At 46.0% G+C, this 18,436-nt stretch overlaps 1 protein-coding gene across 1 annotated transcript in view; it reads left to right on the forward strand.

The window, feature by feature from the left end:
* LOC121548942 (afadin-like) overlaps positions 1-18,436 on the forward strand; it is a 130,747-nt gene that overhangs the window by 56,878 nt on the left and 55,433 nt on the right. The window contains 11 exon segments of the mRNA XM_041860618.2: positions 1,297-1,492; positions 2,135-2,244; positions 3,700-3,848; positions 4,055-4,215; positions 8,408-8,565; positions 9,711-9,798; positions 10,031-10,189; positions 12,629-12,673; positions 13,474-13,568; positions 13,710-13,963; positions 18,277-18,346. Of these exon segments, the coding sequence (XP_041716552.1) occupies positions 1,297-1,492; positions 2,135-2,244; positions 3,700-3,848; positions 4,055-4,215; positions 8,408-8,565; positions 9,711-9,798; positions 10,031-10,189; positions 12,629-12,673; positions 13,474-13,568; positions 13,710-13,963; positions 18,277-18,346 (1,485 nt within the window).

Below are 18,436 nucleotides of genomic sequence, written 5' to 3' on the forward strand. Positions count from 1 at the left end.
CTGCCCTTTGTTAAGTCCACTCCCTTAACTTCAAGGACATTGCTGCATGTGTATGTGTATTTTGCATGGTCAGTGAGTGGGGATGAGACTCAACATGACTCAGGGCTGTGTTTCCTGTAATAGGAGGAAGGGAGGGTGTGTGTGAGCGGAGCTCTCCCAGGTGTAGTAGGACTATTCTGGGTCTGGAAATAAACCAATAGATGAACCCCCAGTCACAGGTTAGGAATGAGGTCATTTAGATATCTTTGTGGGACTCTTTCTCTATATTCCTCTCACGCACACACAACGCTCTTCCGTTTTCACACACACACACACACACACACACACCATATTGAGCGGTGGTTTTAGGACGTTTTTTCAGAGGTGAGGAAACACACGGTGACTCTCCTGACATCCATTGTTCTGGTTGGCCCATGAGCCCCTGGGGTGAGGCTGATGTGATGTCACATGCTGAGGGATTGGACACATTTGAAATGGACGTGCAATGTTGGAGCCCGCAGTATAAATATATATATATATATATATATATATATATATATATATATATGTATATGTATATGTATGTGATGGGATGTATAGACATAATGGACTGTATGTGGATAGAATATGTAGTATATCTGAAGAATACATAGGATAGAATAGTATATGTACAGCAATAGTTGAATAGAATGGCATTGACTGTAATACAGTATATACATAGGAAATTAGTTAAACAGTATGTAAACATTATTCAAGTGATCTGTGTTCCGTTATTGAAATGGCAAGCGATTCCAGGTCTATGTACATATCCTGGCTAAGCTCATATTCCTCAATCTCTGTAGCTACAGAGCACCTGCCTCGCTATTGTACTACAAATAAGGAGAACAGGTTCCTCCAGGGTTTTCTTCCCCCTCTCTCCTCTTCTTTCCTTTAATCCTTCTCTCACCGTGGTGGGTTAGAAACAGGAGCAGCTATCCCCCGACTACCGTCCTCTCCTCTTCTCATTACTTCTTATCTTGTTCCAGAAAAATCTCCTCGCTCAAATATCAGCCACAGCTGCAGGTTGGTTATGAGTTTACTGTTGTCAAAATATCAAAATAAGGCTGCATTCAACAAAAGAAAAGAGTTGGGTTTTGACTTGCTTCGGTGATAAATGTGGTGGTTTTTCAAGACGCTCATTGTTGGTGTAGCATGGAGTATTTATTTTAAAAGTGTGAGAAGCGAAGGAAAAAGCCAAACTCGACCCTTCAGGTCTTCAGCTGTGAAGGAAACGAATGACCCTCACCTCTCTCTTTTCTCATCTTCCCTCTCTTTCAGGATTTGGAGTTCCACGGTGTGATGCGTTTCTACTTCCAGGACCGCGTGGCGGGGAACTTTGCCACCAAGTGTATCCGGGTGTCCTCCACGGCCACCACTCAAGACGTCATCGAGACGCTGGCCGAGAAGTTCCGGCCCGACATGAGGATGCTCTCCTCGCCCAAATATTCCCTCTACGAGGTCCACGTCAGCGGGGGTGAGTGTGCGGGGTCTGTTGGGTGGATGGATGGGTGTGGGTTTTGTGGTGGGTTGTTAGTAAGTAGACCAAGGGTATTGAACAAGTGTTGTTTATCACACCTAGCATTAGACTGCTAACATTCAACATCAGGTTGCTTATTTGTTTGGGTATGTGGTTTGACAATCTTCTTTGAGTTAGCTACTCTGTTGGGGTTACTAGACGAAGACTGTTAGCCTGCGGTACAGAGAAGACAGGAGTGTGGTGTCCAACTCCCATGGTGCTTTATGTGACCTTGAGATCAGCATCCCTCAGTCCAGGCTTTGATCTCTCTTCATATTGAGAGAGGGGGAGAGAGGAATAGTGTGTGTGTGTGGGCCAGCATAGCTTTTCTGCTAGCACAGTGATGAAAGCTAATTTAGACCTGCTTTTATATAGTTCTATTTTAAATCTCAGCAGTCCTACCGCATTTGTCTATGTAAATCATTAACGCTTTATCCTAAGCTCATCCTAATACTTTATCCTAAGCTTATCCTAATGTTTATCTATGTTAAACTAGAGTATATAGCCCAGAGCTAGCTAGCTGGCTGTATAGGAGTATGTGTTAACTGGTGTGGGTTGACAGGGTGTAAAGCAGTGTGATTTCCCCCTCTCTGGCAGAAGAACGGAAGCTGGACCTGGATGAGAAGCCCCTGGTGGTGCAGCTCAACTGGAACAAAGACGACCGCGAGGGACGCTTCGTCCTCAAGAACGAGAACGACATCATCCCCAAGGTGAGTATCGACAACAACAGCAGCAACAGGAGCAGAGCGGTCTTAGGCTAGCCTGGCTTCCAGTCTGCTTCAGCTCAAGTAGGTACTGGGCTATATGGCAAGATTTTGGGATTCCTGTGAATGTGCGTTACACCATTGAAAAATAATAATGGACCCAGGCTAGTCTTAGATGTGGCCATCAGTGAAATTACTCAAAACTACTGCACAGGAGGACCTCTGCCATGACAACACTAGCAGATTACTCTGCCTCTGTAGCACTGTAACTAAATACCCAACCATCAAGTTCACTGCTATGATCTTGAATAAGTCTATATTTCATTAGATGCTCACAGGGACTGACTGTTCAATGTGTTGATGTGCATCCTGGCTCGGAGACTTCTTTAGTGCTCTTTACCACCCCAGAGAAGCAACTATGTGTTTTTATTTTATTCTGGAGGACTTGACCTCGAGTACCTCAGCTCCCCGAGCCATTTCCTCAGCCAAATATGTGGTTCTCCCCCTGGCCCTAGATAAAAGGCAGTAGTGTGTGTGTGTGTGTGAGATGTGAATGAGTTATGTATGTTTCATCTTCTGGGACGTGTGGCTACACTCTGTCCAGTGTGAGTATAATCAACCTCCTCTGCCCAGGGGAGCAGTAAAGAGCTATAAAAGATACACATACATGCATGTAAACACACTTCATTCTCTTACCCAGTCTGTTCTGTAACTCATCAGTCCAGTCATAGCAGGGGAACCAGATCTTAAACTTCACTTAACTCCTCTTAGTGGCAGCTCCTCTCCTCTCCTTCTAAAAGCATCTGCTACTAGAGGTACATAGAGGGTTCCCCAGAGTGCTTTTAGGCTGGAATGTGTGAGCGTGTATGTGTGTTAGCGATAGGAGATGAGGACTGCTGGAGTGCTTTAGGGAAGTGGAAAGAGATGCAGTCTTATTAGAAGAGTCCCCTGCTCAGCCATTTGACAGGGCAGTTCTGGAACACTGGAATGCTTTAACACATCTATTGCTTTATGGGGATTTAGACTCCAACTGATCCCCTCTGAAAAGGCTCTCACTCCTCACTCACTCATACCCTCTCTTGCTCTCTCTCTGCTTTCTATGGCCAAGTCTAGAAAGCCAAGTCAGTTCACGTTTGGCTTTTGATTGAACTCTGGCCCTGTTGTTCTCTGTCAGCTGATGGTTTAAGTCAGCTAGCTGGTAGACTGGTGCCCAGAGCCCTAGGCCTCAGGCTCTAGGTGTTAAGTATGCCCCGTCCCAACTCTCTGTGGAGGCCTAGGGTCACTGAGGCCTCAGCCCACCGCCCAGACAGTCCCCCTCTGGGCCCCCCTAATACCACTGATCGCCTTAATAAAACACTTAGGCTAAGTGACCCGCTTTAGTAACAAACCTCACACCCTCTCACCTCCTATCGAACCTTTCCCCTTCTCTCTCGCGCTTTCTCTTGTTCTCTCTTGCCACAGAAGGTGCAGAGCAACGGGCCAGAGAAGGAGGGAGTGATCCAGAACTTCAAACGGACACTATCCAAGAAAGAGAAGAAGAGAGAGAAGAAGAGAGAGAAGGAGGCTCACATTCCGGACGGAGATGAGCAAGCACTGAACAGAGAAGATGGGTAAGGAGGGCAATGTCACTTGTAGCTTTATATAGTGTTTCCTTTTCTTAGTCTTGCTAGTTGAAAATGATGTTTTCATTGACGATGAACGTCCCCTCGTCCTACTGCTAGTGTATAAAGAAGTATCCTGCATGGTAAAGCAAATCTATTTCTGTAAGTAGGTTTGCAATGGAGTACTTCTGAATGTTGTATTTCTGCTCCTCCAGAGAGAACTCCAGGCTGGCAGCAGAGGTGTACAAGGACATGCCGGAGAACAGCTTCACCAGGACCATTTCTAACCCTGAGGTGGTGATGAAGAGGAGGAGGCAGCAGAAACTGGAGAAGAGGATGCAGGAGTTCCGCAGCAGCGACGGCAGGCCAGACTCTGGTATGTTCCTGGGACTCCTGGATCTATCAAACTTTAAAATGTGTTACTTTTATTTGAATAGGACACTGTGATAGCTGAGCTGTTTTGTGTGTGTGTGAGAGCGAGAGATATGCCTATAGGCCAGTCCAAAGCCATTGTCTCTGGTCCCTGTCCTATCTGTGGCCAGTAGAGAACACCCTGTGCCCATACTGTAATTACATAAGGCATGGGCCAGACCGAGCAGGGGGCCACTCTAACCCGCTTTAGCCTATGTCCTCAGTGAACACCACACACTGGCTGGGACTGCCAGGCCTCACATCTTGTTCCCAGTGGCTTACAGCCCGCTGCCAACCATGGGAGGAACACCAAAAACGTCAGCAGGATGGTTTTTTTTACCCTCCCTCCATAGTTTGGCCGCCTGAACTCTGTATCCCAAAGCCGTTTTGGTCAAGTGGTGAAGCTGTGACATAACTGTTTTAAAAATGCGTTGATCTCAAGTGTTGTTTAGAATAAGTAAAAACATTGTTTTTAATCTAGATTAATCTGTTCCTAGATCTGTGGTTAGTGGCAACTTTCTACCTCCAGCCACTTATTTACTCAGACTTGCTCCTAGAGACACAGGAGAAGAACACTTCTTTGGTTTATAGTTAATCCATGAGGTGCTCTTTGATCATGGGATGAAATACTATAGAACAAAAATAAGTTGATGGTGGATAGTAAACAGCCTTTGTGCAAACAAACTTCCAGAAGTAATCAAGGTACTCTCATGTAGTGGAAGAATGTAAAAGCCTTTAATGTATTATGGCTAGAATAGAAAACCACCAACGCGTTGCAGCTACAACAGCCTTCATCAGGGTGACAAAGAATAGTGGTGGACAAACACGTTTATATCCCAACTCTCACAGGAAGTGACTCAATTCATTATCATATGTAACTGATAAAGGGGAAAAAAACGTATTCAAGATACAAAGATAAACAAAATAAACATGGCATAATGAGAATGCAACGCCACAAATGAAATGCAATATCATAAAAGGAAAAAATGAACTGTATACACATGAGCTCATGTTAGCAAACTTCAGAATGGAGAAAAATTAATAAAACACATACCTCTTACAGGAAGGGAGAAAATCAATTTCCTCATTTAGACCTGGCAATACAGTGGATCCAGTTTAAAGATCCCTGTCCTTGAGCCTTCTCTTAGTATGTCCTATGTAAAAGCACCCACATGGGCACTCCAGCCTCTACACCAACATATGTAGTGTTGCAGTTGACAAATTATTGCACTTGAGAGGTTCTAGGTCCCTGACCGTATTTGTTTTGTGATTGCTGTGATTGCAGTTACCACATGGGAAGTTGCCTGTGGCCTTGGGGAGCCAACTTGGCTTAGTTACTGGGGTGAGGTCGCTGCGCACCTACTTATCCTTGAGGGTAGGGGCCCTTCTGTAAGAGAATGCTGGGGGTTCAGTGAACACATCGAATAGGATCACTTTCAATGATGCTCCAATTGCGTTTAATGATGTCTTAAACCCTGGCGGCCTCCTGGCTGTGGCGGCCTCCTGGCTGTGGCGGCCTCCTGGCTGTGGCGGCCTCCTGGCTGTGGCGGGACAGAGAGTAGATTGGTTTGGGGATTTGAGGCCTGTGGGTGTGTTTTGAGAAGACTTTCTCTTTCCATAGATTTAGCTTTGGTGAGAGACTTGTTTAACACACTAGGTTTTTATCCCAGTGTCTGAAACCTAGAATGCATTTCCACAGCTTTTTCCTCAATCCTCCTCCCGGTCAACAAATACTGTTGTCTGAAGGGAATGTTCTTAATCAGACTAGTGGGGTGAAAACGGTCCGCCATGAGGATAGTATTGCGGTCCGTACTTTTCCTATAAATGGTGGTGTGGAGTGAGCCATCCTGAGTTAAGATTTTCAGATCCAGAAAGTACATTTCCATTTGACTGTATTCTAAACTCAGTTTCTAATTCTCATTGAGGGAATTAACATAGTTATGGAATTCTAACAATTAATTTTTTGATCCAGAGAACACTAAAATAATGTCATCAATGTATCTGCCATACCATACAATTTTGTAAAGAAAGTAGTTAGCAGAACAGAGAATAAACTTCTCTTCCCAAAGTCCCAAACATAAGTTAGCATAGTTTGGAGTGAAGCAAGCCCCCATAGCAGTCCCCTTCTGTTGTCTGAAGAGCTTGTGCTGGAAAAGGAAAACTTTGTTTAGTGTCACTTTGTTAATTGAAGGAGTAAGTCTGCAGGGGGCGCACTTTCCTCTGGCCTCAGTTGGAGAAAATGCTTTAAAGCGTGTGAGTGGTATCTTGAAGGAAAGAGGACACAAGGCTTAATGTAGAAATCAACATACATGGAGGCTGGCTCTGTAGTAGTAGGGTTGATCTGGCTGTTCTGACCTCACAACGGCAGTCGAGCACCCAAGCTAACTGGCTAAAGTTGGCTAGCTTGCTAGCTACTTCCAGACACAAATGAGAGAGAACCTCACTGACCATTTTACTCGCCCTAGCAGAGCTGGTTAGACTGATTTCATGATATCTAGAGCGTTAGTAAATATGGTGCTGCTGGCAACAATATAATTTAAAAAATGTGTCAACGTTTACTGACACCGGTCATATCCAAAATGTGTTGACCGTTTGTAATTAATCAGTTATTCTGCGCTCTGGCACACTCAGAGGAGAGTTCTGAAATCGGAGTAGATAACCAGAGTGAATTTACGAACGCACCCTTAGTGGTCCACTTTTAATCTTTGGCATGGCCCAAGATTTCACCCAACTCTCATTTCATATTCTTCAAAGGGCTAGAAAACAAAGGCAGGTAGTAGTCAGTATTGTTGAGCTGTCAGTATTGTCCCTCCCCCGTACAATAACAGCCCCTCTGTCAGCACCGCGAACATTGTCATTCTCAGAAACCCATTTAATGGCTTCATTTTCTTGTTTATTGAGATAACCTCTGTATACCTTATTCCTATATTCAAATAGTTTATCTACATCGTGAGACATTTTTTTTGGTAAAGGCATTAAGGCAAACATGGTTGTTAACTGGGAAAAAGGTGGACTTGAGTTTGAAAACGAGGTTTAGGAATGGCATTTTGCACTTGGGAGGCTGGTCTTGCCATGGTATTGTAAGGCTGCTGCTTATACCAAACCTTCATGTGCATATTCCTATAGAATTTGAACAAGTCAACTTTAGCTTGGAACTGATTAGCACTGTAGGTAGGCAAAAGACAAACCTTTGGACAGAGCTGAGACACAATCTTTGGACATTCATGACTGTCTGGCTGGTGTAGCTGGGTGTCTGCGGTTGATGCTGGTGGTGCTATTGGGTGGTTTATTTTTTGCTTAATTTTTATTAATTTTTTTCATTCTGAAGTTTGCTAACATGAGCTCATGTGTACACGGTTAGTTTTTTCCTTTTATGATATTTCATTTGTGGCGTTGCATTCTCATTATGCCATGTTTATTTTGTTTATCTTTGTCTTGAATACGTTTTTTTCCCCTTTACCAATTACATATGATAATGAATTGAGTCACTTCCTGTGAGAGTTGGGATATAAACGTGTTTGTCCACCACTATTCTTTGTCACCCTGATGAAGGCTGTTGTAGCCGCAACGCATCAGTGTTTTTTTTTATTCTTGCCTTGTCTTAAGCCGTAATACATTAAAGGCTTTTAAATTTTTCCACTACATGAGAGTGCCTTGATTATCTCTGGAAGTTTGTTTGCACAAAGGCTGTTCTGGCATTGTTTACTATCCAGCACCAACTGATCAGACTTTGTCCTATTGAGTGATGTCCAGACCTCAGATGTTATGTAATCTGGAGGCCTGGACCATAAGCTCTCTGGTTTGGTCTGCCGGTTCACTCCCCTCTCTCTGACACAGATGTAAACCTCCTTCCCAGTTCCTCCTCATAGTCTCTCTCTCTCTCTAGTCCCAGTCCACAGGAGTAAAGCCCTGTGTGAAATGGGCAAGCATCCTAGGCCTACAGCCCTGTCTGTTAACTAAACTCCGAGCCAGCCTGTAGTCTGATAGAGAGAAAAATAAAGAAAGCGTGTGTGACAGAGTGCTGAAGGCGAGGTATGCTGCTATGTGGAATATTTCAATGGAAAACAAAATATATCAAGTAGATGTAGCATAATAAAATGAATGTGTCACATGCTCTGTGTGTGTGTCTAACTTCAACTCCTGTTTCTGTCTCTTAGGGGGGACGTTGAGGATCTATGCAGACAGTCTAAAGCCCAACATCCCTTATAAGACCATCCTGCTGTCCACGACAGACATGGCAGACTTTGCTGTGGTGGAGGCCCTGGAGAAGTACGGCTTGGAGAAGGAGAACCCCCGGGAGTACTGCATCGCCAGGGTAAGAGTCAACACACCACTCCTTACCAAGCACAGCTAGACCTTACTCTCCCGCATTGGAAGCCAACCGTGGTCCTGGAGAGCTACATGGTGTTCAGGCTTTCATTCCGACCCAGCACTAACCCACCTGATTCAACTTGTCACACTCTAGATAGGCAGTTTATTAGTTAAATCATGGGTGTTACAGTTGGGACAAAATTCCTGGCCGCTGCTCCATATTAGCATCACGTGTTAAGCTTCTAGACATTACCTGTACACACTTATACAATATGACACTCACCTGTCCTCCTGATCTCACTAGTTTTATAGGCTACAGGTTTATAGCATCAGCAAAGGCACACACCCTCTCTGTCTCTCTCTCTCGCTCTCTCTCTCCCTCTCTCTCCCCCCTCCATCCATCCGTCTCTCTCCCTCCCTTCTCAATCTCTTTCCCATCCAGCCGTCCACGCTCTTCCTAGTCGTCTGTCAGATGAAAGCAGGAAAGGGACTGTTGGCACAGGCTTCTGTTTGGTAGTAATTGAATTGCATTTCTACAAAGTGCCAGGCCAGCAGATGCGATGCTGTGTGTGTGTGTACTGTGTATGGAGGCCGGGCAGGGATGACAGAGCAGCAGAATGGCTGGCCTAATCTCTCCTGTCATCATGTGACAAACATCTCCACGCTAAAGCGCTGACCTTCGCTGCCTCATATCCCTGCCGCCTGACTGCTCCAGTCAGAGCCAATCACATGAAAAGCCCTTCAGTTCCCCCTCCTTCCATCTCTCCAGCCTCCCATCCTTCTCTCAATTATACATCTGTCATTAATATATGCAACGTTAAACCGCTGTGACCAGACATGGGAAGTGCATGTGTCTCACCTGCGTCTTGTGTTGGACAGTCAGTCATTACTGAGGGAGAGGTCATGTCTGGTGCATGAGGGAGACATGGAGCGAGACCTTCCAAAGAAAAGGGAGAGCAGCCAGCTATTGGCTTATGTTCTAATGGGCAATAATCAAATGGTTTGGAACACATCGTATGTACACCCTATATGCTACACTATATGTAAGCAATGGTTGCATGGTCACAAGTTGATGTATGTTGATTTGTTACTGTTCCAGTTGAATGTGTGGTGGTTTTACGGTTGCGGTTGTGTTTTGTGGTCCTGCAGCACACAGATGACAAGTCTGGGAAGGAGATCATCCTGGACGATACGGAGTGTCCTCTTCAGATCTTCAGAGACTGGCCCAACGACAGAGGTAGTGTTTACGCAAAAGTCTAGATTAAACGTGCAGATCTAAAGGGATTTGACCCTACAAAAACAACCAAAAGCCAGTTTTAACCAACTTGGTTGTTGAGGTTTTTGTTCATACGTTTTTTTCAGAACGAGTTCATTATCTGTATGGGTTGTGTTTTTATCTGACATCCCCTGTCTATACTGCCCTCTCCTGGTAGCTCTGGGTCATAACGCAGCTCCATGTGTTGTTTCAGGAGCCCTAGTGTTCCAGCTGAAGAAGAGACCTCCAGACTACGTGCCTAAGAAGGGCCGTAAGCCAGAGGACAAGGGCCTCAGAGGGAAGGGCATGGACGGGCCCCTGTACGGGTCTCTACCCCCAGAGAAACTGCCTTACCTGGTGGAGCTCAGCCCAGGTGCGTCTCACACACACACCACAGATCACACACATATACAGGTAGACACACACTCCTGAAGATACACACACTCCCAGCCGAACGCAAGAGAGTACAGAAATGCTGTAAGGAAGGCCCAGTTAGTTCTACTCGCATACAGTGGGGAGAACAAGTATTTGATACACTGCCGATTTTGCAGGTTTTCCTACTTACAAAGCATGTAGAGGTCTGTAATTTTTATCATAGGTACACTTCAACTGTGAGAGACGGAATCTAAAACAGAAATCCAGAAAATCACACGTATGATTTTTAAGTAATTTATTTGCTTTTTATTGCATGACATAAGTATTTGATACATCAGAAAAGCAGAACTTAATATTTGGTACAGAAACCTTTGTTTGCAATTACAGAGATCATACGTTTCCTGTAGGTCTTGACCAGGTTTGCACACACTGCAGCAGGGATTTTGGCCCACTCCTCCATACAGACCTTCTCCAAACACGGCGAGTGGAGTTTAGACCAAAAAGCTCTATTTTTGTCTCATCAGACCACATGACCTTCTCCCATTCCTCCTCTGGATCATCCAGATGGTCATTGGCAAACTTCAGACGGGCCTGGACATGCGCTGGCTTGAGCAGGGGGACCTTGCGTGCGCTGCAGGATTTTAATCCATGACGGCGTAGTGTGTTACTAATGGTTTTCTTTGAGACTGTGGTCCCAGCTCTCTTCAGGTCATTGATCAGGTCCTGCCGTGTAGTTCTGGGCTGATCCCTCACCTTCCTCATGATCATTGATGCCCCACGAGGTGAGATCTTGCATGGAGCCCCAGACCGAGGGTGATTGACCGTCATCTTGAACGTCTTCCATTTTCTAATAATTGCGCCAACAGTTGTTGCCTTCTCACCAAGCTGCTTGCCTATTGTCCTGTAGCCCATCCCAGCCTTGTGCAGGTCTACAATTTTAACCCTGATGTCCTTACACAGCGCTCTGGTCTTGGCCATTGTGGAGAGGTTGGAGTCTGTTTGATTGAGTGTGTGGACAGGTGTCTTTTATACAGGTAACGAGTTCAAACAGGTGCAGTTAATACAGGTAATGAGTGGAGAACAGGAGGGCTTCTTAAAGAAAAACTAACAGGTCTGTGAGAGCTGGAATTCTTACTGGTTGGTAGGTGATCAAATACTTATGTCATGCAATAAAATGCAAATTAATTACTTAAAAATCATACAATGTGATTTTCTGGATTTTTGTTTTAGATTCCGTCTCACAGTTGAAGTGTACCTATGATAAAAATGACAGACCTCTACATGCTTTGTAAGTAGGAAAACCTGCAAAATCGGCAGTGTATCAAATACTTGTTCTCCCCACTGTAGCTAACAGAACTGGGTAATGGCTTTGTGAATGTGCACTGACATTCACACACCTGTAGCGGCAGTGTAGGTAATATACTGTATTATATGGACCAGATTTCCTGATGCCCTGAGTACTCTGTAGTCTCTTCTAACAAGGTGAGTGAGTGGGCCTTAGAAGCATCTCCTGCCCAGTTTATTCTACCCCCCTCTCCCAATCCACCAAGAGAATGCATCAGGTCCTCGGATGGATGGATGGATGGATGGATGGATGTTATGTCCAGTACCATGGCCAGTTATCACTGTTGGGCTGGCCCTAACAGCTGCTTGTTGCCACTGACCGCCGTCTCCCTCCATGCTCCCCTGACCAACCTTACACCCATGCAGTGCACTAACCCTGTCTCTCAGAACCATTTTAACCCCTTCAGAGATTTGTTTAGTAGTTACTAGTTAGGTATCTAAGAGATTCGATTTGAAGGTTTGAGATCTGTTTGAGTACATTGCAACGAAAGAGCATGTTTCCCAGGCTAGGGTTTTCTCCTCTTTCGGCATGAGGGATTCAAGGTGTGTTGAGTGTTTGGGTGAAGGCTGTGTGTGGTAGTCTAAAGTGTGTTTGTTGGACTATTTCCGTGCATGTTCGCACAAGTGTGTGTGTGGACTCTGGGGGGTGTGTGTGTGTGGACTCTGGGGTGTGTGTGTGTGTGGGGACTCTGGGGTGTGTGTGTGGACTCTGGGGTGTGTGTGGACTCTGGGGTGTGTGTGTGGACTCTGGGGTGTGTGTGGGGACTCTGGGGTGTGTGTGTGGACTCTGGGGTGTGTGTGGACTCTGGGGTGTGTGTGGACTCTGGGGTGTGTGTGGACTCTGGGGTGTGTGTGTGGGGACTCTGGGGTGTGTGTGTGGACTCTGGGGGGTGTGTGTGTGTGGACTCTGGGGTGTGCGTGCTTGTGGAGTGCGAATGTGTGAGGCGAAGAAGGGTGCTGCATTTTCTCCTTGCTGCAATATTTTCACCCTCTGCTGTGTGTGTGTGTGTCCTCTCTCCTGGCCTCCTCTGGCATGGTGTGTGTTCTGTCTGTCCCTACTGCGGCCGCCTCCTCTGCATGTCTGCTCACCTAGGGAGGGGGAATCACTATGGCTACTACGCATATCGGCACCTCGAAGGTAAACCTGCCTACCCACGCCTCTCCTCCACTCTCAACTCCATCACCAGACCCATCTACTGCTGTGTTTCTCTGGAAACAAGCTGGCTTGTGGTAGAAGTTGCCCTTAACTACAGATCTAGGATCAGATTACCCGGAAGATTATTGAGTATTCTATTTTTGACCATTATAGTGATGGAAAAAGATCTGACCGTATCAGTGGTTAGGTTCAACTTCTACCCACTCTCAAAAGTTGCCCTTTGACACAGATCTAGGATCAGCTTCTCCACCCCCAAAATGCTGACCAGCACAAAACAGACCTGAGATCAGTGTCTATGGGCAACTGATTGCTACTTTCCTGAATTCCTTTTTAATCCATGATTCAGCCAATCAGAGGAGGGCCTCACTATCTAGGGCGGGGTTGTGTGAAGACTAGGGACGTTAAGTCAACTCCTCTGCACTAAGCCACGTTTAAGGCCCATGACCGATATTGTTGGCTTAGCAATAGCAAGTGTTTTTTGCAAATTAGGATTTTTAGAAGACAAATACATGTTTTTCCCTCCCTTGTTAACTAAGTTCCTGCTTGCTTTTACTAAAATATGTGGTTTACTAATCAAAATACACAAATGATCTGGTCTACTGGTAGTTGTTAGGAATACATGGTCTTGTATGTATTGTGTGTGAGGTGTACGACTCAAATCTCTCGCTCTGTACTGTAGTGTGTCTCCTGCTGTGCACTGTAGTGAGTGTTTGTCTCTGTGTGTAGTGAGTGTGTGTCCCTCCATATTGTGAGGACTGACTATCTCCTGGTCTCCACCATAGATGGCTCAGACTCCAGGGATAAACCAAAGCTCTACCGCCTGCAGTACAGTGTCACTGAGGTGGGCTCAGACAGTACAGACGATGGCTCCATCCAGGTGAGGACCTGCCCTTTGTGTGTGTGTGTGAATGGTCACATGCTACATTGACCTAGCCGTAAGTAACTAGCCTAGACTGGGCTACAAGTTAGCTGAGCTCAATGGTCTTGTGATACGAATGTGTTTTATCCCCACCTCCAGCTGTTTGGTCCAGGTATCCTGCCCCACCACTGCAACCTGATGCACACAGAGGGTCTGGTGACGGTGACGCCACACAGTCTGGAGGCTGAAACCTACGTGGACGGCCAGCGTATCACAGAGACCACCGTGCTGCGAAGCGGAGCCACACTGCAGTTCGGAGCCTCCCACGTCTTCAAGTTTGTGGACCCCAGCTACGACCACAGCATGGGCAAAGGAGGGCCCGGACCAATGATAAGAGGCAGGCACAAGTCAGGGTAGGTGGAGTGACGGCTGTTGACAGGGATAACGCGTACGTGCTTTAAATGAATAGGGACAGGAAGCAGTGGAGAACTGCTGATACCAGTGTCACCAGTGTCATCAGACTCAGGATGCATCTTTCAGCTAGGTTACTGAGCAGCACAATGGTGGCTCTCATCTCACTGCTCTGAACACCAGAACAGCACAGCTTCCTATTTATAATATAATAATAATAATATGCCATTTAGCAGACGCTTTTATCCAAAGCGACTTACAGTCATGCGTGCATAAAACATTTTTTTTGTGTATGGGTGGTCGAACCCACTACCTTGGCGTTACAAGCGCCGTGCTCTACCAGCTGAGCTACAGAGGACCACATTTCCACATGCCAGCCACCAGAGATGACATCAGGTGCATCTCAAATGGAACCCTGTTCCCTATATAGTGCACTACTTTTCACTAGCATTGCAAAAGCATCACAAATCATTCTATTTGGTTCAAAGCAATCTCTTAGACCTAAACCTCAACTGGAGTTGTGCATCAAAGGAGTGACCTTTGAACAAGTTGAAGAAGTTGAACTTCTAGGAGTAACATTGGATAGTCAGTTATCATGGTCAAGTCATATTGACAAGGTTTTGAAGATGGGGAGAGGTACAGTATGTCTGTTCTAAAAATATGTGTTGTGTTTATGACACAAAGATCAACTGTACTAGTTCAGATTCTGATCTTGTCCCATCTAGATTACTGTCCGGTAATATAATCAGGTGCAGCAAAGAAAGACCTAACAAAGCTGCTGCTGGCTCAAAACAAAGCAGCACGCCTTGCCCTTAACTACACACACAGAACTAACATCAACAACATGCATGATAGTCTTTCATGGTTAAGGAGAAATGGACTACTTCTCTCTTCTAGTCTTTTTTAAGAAACATTTGTGTGTTGAAAATACCTAACCACTTCTATCATCTATTTGCATACACTTCAAACACTGTCCGACATACATACTCCACCAGATAGACCACTATGGGTTTCTTCACGGTACCCAAACCAAAAACAGATTGAATGCTTGGCTCAGTTTTATATAGAGCCATGTCGTTGTGGAATGCTCTGCCACATGAGGTTATTCAGGCAAAAAACAAGTTTATCTTTAAAAAACAGATTTAAAAAACATTATCACAGCACCGCTCCTCTTTCTAAAGTTCTAATTTAACTGTGTATATGAAAAGTGTGTAAATAGTATTTTTGGTGTCTTTTGGTGTCTTTCCAATATGTCCTTTATGTCTATAACTGTTCTGTACTTGGTCATGTATTTGTACATTTAATGTGGACCCCAGGAAGAGTAGCTGCTGCATGTGCAGTAGCTAATGGGGATCCTAATAAACTAAAGTTAACTTGGGCCCTAGAAAGGGGATAGAGTGCCATTTGTAACCCAGCCATGGCCTTCCTGCTAGTCATTCAGGTCTAGGACTCTGTGGTCTCAGTACACCTTGGTGCAAGGGATTTCTTCTGATAGTTGAAGCTTTAGTAAGAGCCTATATCCTGTCAGGTATCCTACCCACCACTGTATACAGTCTATGGCTCTGGCTTTACTGCTCTCTGTGTCAGTGCTGCTGAATTCCATTTACAGGATTCTGACCTCAAGGTCGAGTGTGTGTGTGTCTGCGCGAGAGAGAGATTCCCTGGGGGTGGGATGTGACTCCAGGCTTGTAGTTGACCACATCACACCGCTGCCGTGGAAACGGATGCCACATGGACATGAGGGGGAGGAGCCATCTGAGCGCGGCAACTCTAATTTAACTCTGCAGAGAGAAGGGGAAAGAGAAAGGGAGCTAAAGAGAGAGTGGGGGGAGAAAGAGAGGGGAGGAGGTAGGGAGTGTATTAGAGGGAGAGGAAAGGGAGAGGAGGAGGTAGGGAGAGTGTATTAGAGGGAGAGGAAAGGGAGAAAAGAGAGAGGAGGAGGTAGGGAGAGTATTAGAGGGAGAGGAAAGGGAGAGGAGGAGGTAGGGAGAGTGTATTAGAGGGAGAGGAAAGGGAGAAAAGAGAGAGGAGGAGGTAGGGAGATTGTATTAGAGGGAGAGGAAAGGGAGAGGAGGAGGTAGGGAGAGTGTATTAGAGGGAGAGGAAAGGGAGAAAAGAGAGAGGAGGAGGTAGGGAGAGTATTAGAGGGAGAGGAAAGGGAGAAAAGAGAGAGGAGGAGGTAGGGAGAGTGTATTAGAGGGAGAGGAAAGGGAGAGGAGGAGGTAGGGAGAGTGTATTAGAGGGAGAGGAAAGGGAGAAAAGAGAGAGGAGGAGGTAGGGAGAGTATTAGAGGGAGAGGAAAGGGAGAGGAGGAGGTAGGGAGAGTGTATTAGAGGGAGAGGAAAGGGAGAAAAGAGAGAGGAGGAGGTAGGGAGAGTATTAGAGGGAGAGGAAAGGGAGAGGAGGAGGTAGGGAGAGTGTATTAGAGGGAGAGGAAAGGGAGAAAAGAGAGAGGAGGAGGTAGGGAGAGTGTATTAGAGGGAGAGGAAAGGGAGAGGAGGAGGTAGGGAGAGTGTATTAGAGGGAGAGGAAAAGGAGAAAAGAGAGAGGGAGAGGGAGCGAAAGTCCAAGAAGGAGAAAGGAGTGCGAAGGGGTAACGAGTTGGGTTATTGCAGGCAAGGGACTGGTACATCGGGGCTGTTGTAGGGACTCTCTAATCTGATCAGTGTGGGCTGGCTGGCTGGGGTGTGGCCTGCATTGCTTTGTCATTGAAGAGGGAGGGATGACCAGGAGCCTGGTGCACACACACACACACACACACACTCACATTTACATACACACACACACACACACACATATACACACACACTCACATATACACACTCACTCACATATACACACTCACATACACAGACACATATACACACATTCCGATCACTGATGCAGCCTCCGTGCTCACTACGTACCCTACTCCACCCAGAGCGAGAGAGCAGCACAGCGGGTACAGGAAGGGGACAGCTCAGGTGGGTCCTTCACTGCCAAGTGAGTGAGAGGAGAGGCTTCTATTGGAAGAAGGGAAGGTAAGAGCCTGGGATCTAGGAGGAGTATGTGTAGCATTAAGTGGACTTTGGCTGCGTAGGTCTCCACCACAGGGGTGAGTACACTGTAGCAGATGACTGGAGAATGACCTTCTAGCCTCTCGTTGACAGTAGTTGTATGAGGAATCGTAAAGATATTGACTACATTAGCATGTTATCTGTCGTTAGGCTTCTAGAGTGCATTTAGCGAGCGGAGACAGACTGACTGTGGACTGTTGTTGATGTGGCTTTAGCTGTACAGTAATTAGAGGGTCATTAACTCTGTGTATATCTGGGCTTTAGTCTAATGACAGAATCCCCATGATGTTAATTTAACCAGCCACATTGACTTGACGTATAACATTTGGACTGAACGACAGGCTTGCTGGGCTGGTTAATTCATTAACGGTTGTGGATGTAGCGGGAAGCCTTAATCCGCCGTTAATGCTGTGGCCTGATGTTAGAGAGGATGACATCTGGGTGGGAGGGGAGCGAGGGAGTGGAAGAAAGGGGGGCAAAGAGAATAGATGGGAGGACTTCAGCTTTTGGGACAGTTCTGGTGGTTCTGGTGGATTTCTTGCTAGTTCGACATTGGGCCCCATATGTTTGTAATGGGACCTCATGCTTGCATCCAATAATTCCATTGCTTTGAACAGCAATGGAAATCAAATGACACCGACTTAGTTCAAACACAGACTATGAGGTTTGCGCGATGTATGAAAGTTTGTTGTGATTGAAAAGGCTTTTGACTGATTTAAGTGGTTACACTGTTATCCTGTATCAGTGCCCTATGGTCAATTACACAGCTTTCAGTGAGGGGCTACGGTCACGTCTCCCTCAGGGCAGACAGTATGGCTATATGTTTTGTCATGGGGCAGCATGTGAAATTCGAAGGCCTTTTCTTTTGAACAGACAGCTCTCACAAGCTGTATGGCTCCCAGCCTGTCATTGCATGTCACCACTAACGTGGTTAGCTGGATATAATTAAAATGTAGCGCGAGGTTATATTTAGATAAACGTGTTCTAGTCATTCATTTGCAGTGATAAGGCCAATGGAAGGGAATTTCTGTCATTCTGTTGACTGTCCCAGTCCTGGGATGGCGGAGTGTGTATACGTACAGCATGTAGCTGTAGGAGACTGTGTGGCGTGTGGGCGTGTTTATGTCTAAACTCCGGTAATTCACTCCCAGTAATGAAAGTCCCTCCTGCTCTGCCTGGGGGACGTTCTGTTCCTGATCTTATTGACTCTCTGTCCCTCTCGCTCACTCTCATGCTCTCTCTGTCCACCTGTCACGCAGGAGTGTTGCTGAGACGACCTTTGAACTGCAAGGGGACATTCACAGTGGGACGGCCCTCCCCACCAGCAAGGTACATTAACTACCCTGGTCCTCTGTGTCATTGTGTGTCCATATACCAATGGTCGCCCTTCCTCTTTAGTCTGCACTACTCATGTGGTTT

Source organism: Coregonus clupeaformis, chromosome 33 (genome assembly GCF_020615455.1).
Source record: "Coregonus clupeaformis isolate EN_2021a chromosome 33, ASM2061545v1, whole genome shotgun sequence".
Lineage (NCBI taxonomy): Eukaryota > Metazoa > Chordata > Actinopteri > Salmoniformes > Salmonidae > Coregonus > Coregonus clupeaformis.